This window comes from Elephantulus edwardii, unplaced genomic scaffold, assembly GCF_000299155.1.
Source record: "Elephantulus edwardii isolate Elephantulus edwardi_28Jun2011 unplaced genomic scaffold, EleEdw1.0 scaffold00127, whole genome shotgun sequence".
NCBI classification, from domain to species: Eukaryota; Metazoa; Chordata; class Mammalia; order Macroscelidea; family Macroscelididae; genus Elephantulus; species Elephantulus edwardii.
Genome location: NW_006399877.1, coordinates 1,068,305 through 1,074,121, shown reverse-complemented (window position 1 = coordinate 1,074,121; position 5,817 = coordinate 1,068,305). Strand labels below are relative to the sequence as shown.

The window sequence follows — 5,817 nt, the reverse complement described above, 5'->3', positions numbered from 1 at the left end:
AGATGCAACTCAAAACAACAATGAGATACCATCTCACACCAGTAGCAGTGGCAAAGTTTAACAGGACACCATTATGTAATAAATATTGAAGAGGACGTGGAGAGATAGGCACTCTCGGACATTGTTAGTGGGATTGTAAAATGGTACAATCACTCTGGAAGGCAGCTTGGAGTTTCCTCAAAAAGCTAGACATAGAAATTCCGTATGACCCAGCTATTCCACTGCTTGGAATATACTCTGAGAAAATGAGAGCTGAGGCATAAACAGAGACTTGTACACCAATGTTCACAGCAGCATTAGTCACCAAAGCAAGAACATGGAAACAGCACAAATGTCCAACCACAACTGAACGACTGAAGAATGAATTATGGTACATTTACACAATAGAATACTACACAGCAAAAGTGCAACAATGAATAAATGGAAATCCAAAGTCTCTGTAAATTTTCATTGAAATTAATAATAAATTTAAAAAAAAAGAATTCACAAAAAAAGAATTTAAAAAATTTTAAAAAAAGAATACTACACAGCATGCAGGAACAATGATTTTGTAAATTACTACCTAACTTGAGAGTTACTGTAGAGGTATTAAGCTAGTTCTATTAAACAGAATATCATTTGCTTTCCATAGTAAATAAAATACTGTTTAGATTTTATTGAAATGTTATGATTATTATTGTTGATTGCCTTCAAGTGGAGCATAACTCACAGTGACCCTATGAACAAAAGGCCTAAAGCCACTCTACAACTCTAATCATGAATAAAACTTGAATTGTTCAAAACCTTTACATCAGCCAAAGTCAGGGAATGCATTCCGCCCGAGAAAGGTTTCAGCTATTCTGCTGTCTGCAGTCGTCAGAAGCCCAGCTGGTCAACTAAATCAATCCCATTAGGGCAAATATTATATAAAACCATTATTATAAAGCAAGTATGAGGAAGTATGGAAGCAGAGGGGTGGGGAGGTTAATCATAGGGTCACCAATTTGATGGGTGGAGGGAGAGGTGGGTAAAGGAAATGGGAAAGATCTGGTGTAAGAAAACAATGTATACAAATTTTGTAAGTGAACCAGTATAAAAGAAAAAAAGTATTTTTTAAAAAGGATATACAAAGGGTGGGGGAAAGAACTGAACAGAAGATTCAGAGGGGCATCTCTAAAATACAAAGCAATGTATATAAAGGAATGTGCAGAGAGCTGAAACTGGAGAATAAAAAGAGAAGACCTCGCTTGTCATTTCTCAAGCTGAAAGAATGAAAAATAAATTCAAGCCTTTGAGTTGTGGTGTTGGAAAATAGTCCATGGACTGTCGAAAGAAAAAACAAGTATGTTTTAGAGAAAGTGAAAGTGCGGTGCTCCTTGGAGGCTGCATGGTGACACTTCATGCTCCAGGCTTTGGGCATGCTGTTAAGAGTTGCCAGTCCTTGTAAAAAGACATCATGCTTGAAAAGTGGATGGTCAGCATAAAAGAGAAAGCTTTTAACAAGATGGATTGACGCAGTGACTCTATGTTGCTCGAGCTCCCTTTTTTTTTTTTTTTTCAGAGTTCGAGCTCCCTTTGTAACAGACAGCATTGTTATTATTTTCTATTGCAATGGCTTGTATAGCTGTATTTAGATGGGTTTATACAAGAACAAAAAAATGTGAGTTATGGATCCATGCAAAACCAACGATTATTCACCCATGTATAGACTGAATGAAAGAAGCATAAATATTTTGTGAATCCATTCATAAAACTTGAAAGACAAACTATTATCTGGTCTAGAACTTAGTGTTTAATGGGAACAAGAGAGAGAGAATGTAGGGGCTTTTGATGTGGTGTTTCCTACAGGAGTATCCGCTTGTGGAGACACATCCGATGAAAGGGTGTTCCACGTGCACAGTTCTGTAGTTATTTCAACTTCATCGAAAAAAATCACCTTGCACAACAAGAAGTGCAGTGGAATTGTTATTTAATTAACAACATAAACTAGATTTTAGACCATTCAGTCTATGGTAGACTGTGGCCAAAGCCTAAAGCCTTCTTCAAGGCGTCCTTAAACTCTGTGTTCCTCAAACAGTAGATCAGGGGATTCATTATTGGAGTGAGAACAGTGTAAACAGCAGAGATGAGCTTGTTGGAGCTCCGAGTGTCAATGGCCTGAGGTCGGACATAGATGAAGATCATGGCCACATAGAACATGGTGACCACGGTGAGGTGGGAGGCACAGGTAGAGAAGGCCCTCCAGCGACCAGTGCCTGAAGGGATGCGCAGCACAGCCAGGGTAATGCGTCCGTAGGACAGCACAGTGGCCACCAGGGGGAACACCAGGATGACGAAGGCCAGGATGAAGTCCACCAGCTCTGCAGTGGAGAAGTCCGTGCAGGCCAGTTTGAGGATGGGGGAAATGTCACAGAAAAAGTGGTTCAAGACGTTAGAGCCACAGAACGTAGCACGAGAGATAAAGCAGACTTTGATTATGGAAACAGTGAAGGCACTTGCAAAGGAGAAGCCCACCAACTGGACACAGAGTCCTGTGGTCATGATGACATGGTATCGCAGGGGGTGGCAGATGGCCACATAGCGGTCATAGGCCATGGAGGCAAGGAGCACACACTCCGTGCACACCAGAGAAATGAAGAAGTAGAGCTGAGTCATGCACCCCACGAAGGAGATGCGTTTCCTCTGAAGGAGGAAGCCGTCCAGCATCTTGGGGATGATGTTGGACACATACCAGATCTCCAAGGATGACAAGGCACTCAGAAAGTAGTACATGGGCCTGTGGAGGGGGCTGCTGCTCCAAACAGTGAAGATGATGGTCAAGTTCTCCACCAGGACGAAGAGGTACATAAGCAGGAAGACGAGGAAGAGCACATACTGCAGCCCTGGTGCTGTGGGGAAGCCCAGCAGAATGAAGGCGCTCACCTTGGTGACATTCTCACCCCTCATTCCTCTGTGTGTGGGCACTGCAGGTCTGCAAAACATCGCCATGCAAGAGTAAAGGACTGAGGGGCAGCTGGAGAGGTCAAAGCTGATCTTAGGGGTGAGATCATGTCATGGTTTCAAAGACCAGACTCTTGGCTCTCTGAAGCAGAAGGACAGAATAATCATAGATTTATTTACCAAGTTTTAACTAGAAAAGAACTCTGTGTTAAATTTAAATGCAGTCATGGGGAGGGGACCAGGGAGGAAAGAAATCCTGAGAACCAGTGATCTGGTACTTAAATCTTTAAGAGGGAGGCCGCTTCATGGTCTCTTCAGCAGAGATAGCTGAAAGCCAGGGTGAGCACACGTCCTGGGACTGGGATCTGGAGATGAGGCAGAGCAGCCGAGTGAAACCAGGCCAGGGACCCCCACCCTTTGCAGTACCTACTCACTCTTTGCTTCAGTTATGAAGACTGGTCGCCTTTAACCTTCAGAGATGCAGGACTGGTGTTCAGTCTCTCACGTGATGTCCATGCTGTGTTCCCCACACAGAAGGGGAATGGTTTATAAACTGGAACCACACTCAAGATGATCCCAAGAGGCTGAGGGCTCCCAGCCCAAGAAGTCACTGCAAACAGAAGAGGTCTCCTTCCTGGTATTCCTGGTCCGTGTGTCCCCATACCCACTTACACCGCACAAGAAGTGATTAAAAAGAGTTCTCCCTGAGCACAGGTCTGCACTCGGAAAGACGTGCCATCCTCAGTCAATTTCAAGCACTTGGTATTAGGACATCAACTAAAGGCTAATGTTTCTTCTATAAGCTAAGCAGTCAGTCTCCTGTTCTCCAGGGGTGTTCATGTCTGACCATGCAGGGTTCACTTCTGGATGTGGTCCATGGACAGGGCAGTGTACGTCTGTCCAGCTGAGTGGGTCACAGCAGGCTTGCTGTCCATGAGGGCTGGGTGTCTGGGGGATTCTTGGAAGGAAGAGCCCTCGTTTGCTCACTGCTCTTGTCTTGGGAGCTTCCAGTCTCATTCTCTGCATCACACAGGTCAGGAGAGCCCCCTCCCGGGTTCATGCTGATTATCTGGGCAGAGGAAGACCCTGTAGAGTGACAGCCACCAAGGGCTGAGGGCAGATCACAGCGACTAACGATAAAGTCATCGTTAATGATTTGGCTACTTCATCTCCAGAGTAAGTGCTTAAATAGAACACTTTTCTTACTTACAAGGGTCTCTGGAACCTCCTCTCTCCTTCACTTGAAAGTCTGAGAGAAATTGTATCTGCTTACAAATAAAAGGTCTGTTTTTAAATCAATTTAGACTTAAATAGATTTTGCAGAGACAGTGCTGGGAGTTCCTGCGTCCCCCTCACCAGCTTCCCTGAGCATGATGTTGGCACCGTGAGGGAACATGAGTGAGAATCAAGATATTTCACAACACGTTACTGTCAGCCACACTCCAGGCTTCCCCCGGACGCCACCACGCCACAGAACCCAACGGAAGATCCCCCTTTGACTTGAGAAAGTTGTTTTTGTTGCTTGTTCTTTCCTGGCCCTTGGACAGAGACTTAAAGTTCACCAGGGTTTGAGTGAAGATGCCCAAGATCATGTCATGATAAAGTTCTTGAAGGTGTTACAGAGAGAAAGCATCGGTCTGCTCAGTGAGTTAGAAGTCAAGCTTCTTCAATACTTTTGGGAGAAGCCTGGTTTCCGTACCTCACAGAGGATGTCCTTTTAGGGAGCTTGGTGGGAAGCTCCGTCCAGCTCTCCCTCTGCTGGCGCTGCGGCAGCCACCTGCAGGCCACCTTGGCTCACACCTGTCGTGACACTTGGGTCAGACTGACAGCACACCACTGTGTGACCGTGCTCTGCTGGCGGCGTTCTGTACTGTCCATGGAGGATCTGGCTTGAGCTGGGCCCCGTGTTGGACGAGAGAACACAGCATAGTGTGCATGGGTGTGAGGTCTGCCCCAGGACCAGCCTGGGAGTGAGGGCGCTGGGTGTAAGGGAGTCCCACCCACCACTTGACTGAGCTGGGGGCTGGGAGTATTTGAGACTGACAATCATTCTCTCACTCACACACACACTCATGTGCAGCTCACCCGGATGTAAGTGTGCTATCTGGCCCAGCGGACAAGAAGCTCGGCAGGAAGAACCAGCCACAGGACACGTGTGCAGTCCTTCCTGGGGTTAGAAGCCTGGCCTGTGAACTGCTCAAGCTGACCACAGTGTGATGGCAGCTCTCCCAGGGTCCCACAGCCACTTCCTGGCCACCTGAACCAGGCACAACTCCGGCAAGCTCCTAAGAAGTGGGCTGAGAGCCGGAGAAAGGCAGGCTTGACTTTTTCTACAGAGCGAGGGGACTCCAGGGCCCAATTACTTGCATGCAGAGGCCTCTGCCCACACTGCTAATTATCCGGGCAGTGAACTGCAGAGCTGCTGGAGTTGGCCAGCCCACTGGGTTTCGGGTCACCAGAGGCCCTCATCAGAGTCCACTGCTGGCCGCCCTGGGAACCGACCTTCTGCGCAGGCCTTGTCTCTGATCACGCATGTCCTACATGTAGTCAGTGAGGTGGACAGTGTCCTGTACTGATAGCCAGCCAGGTCACACCTCTGCAGGACACATGCCTCTGTCAGCAGGAAGGGTCAGGAGGCAGGTGTAATTATGAGGTTGAGAATCTAGGTCACCTGTGCCTGTCATCTGTCGTCATCTGGGCCCCTCACAGGTCCTGGGATGGGGACTCTGAAGCCCCTCACTCAGAGCAAGGACTAACCATGGTCTATACTCCCTCCTACTCTCCACGTCTTCAGCTCTGCCCTGCTCTCCTCTCCTCTTCCATCTACACTGTGCACCGACGTTCCTCACACAGACCCAGAAGTCTGCCCCTTCCTTCAGCCCTCTGACTCACATTTAC

At 47.1% G+C, this 5,817-nt stretch overlaps 1 protein-coding gene across 1 annotated transcript; it reads right to left on the bottom strand.

Annotated features, from left to right (window-relative positions):
• Positions 1 to 1,986: 1,986 nt before the first annotated feature.
• On the bottom strand, positions 1,987 to 2,925 carry LOC102860819 (olfactory receptor 6B2-like). The gene has a single exon (XM_006893503.1). It carries the CDS (start codon positions 2,923 to 2,925, stop codon positions 1,987 to 1,989), a length of 939 nt encoding a protein of 312 aa, XP_006893565.1.
• Between the last annotated feature and the right edge of the window lie 2,892 nt (positions 2,926 to 5,817).

What these genes read in the sequence shown, in the direction of transcription:
- LOC102860819 (XM_006893503.1), bottom strand. Translation starts at nt 2,925, where the DNA reads ATGAGGGGTGAGAATGTCACCAAGGTGAGCGCCTTCATTCTGCTGGGC.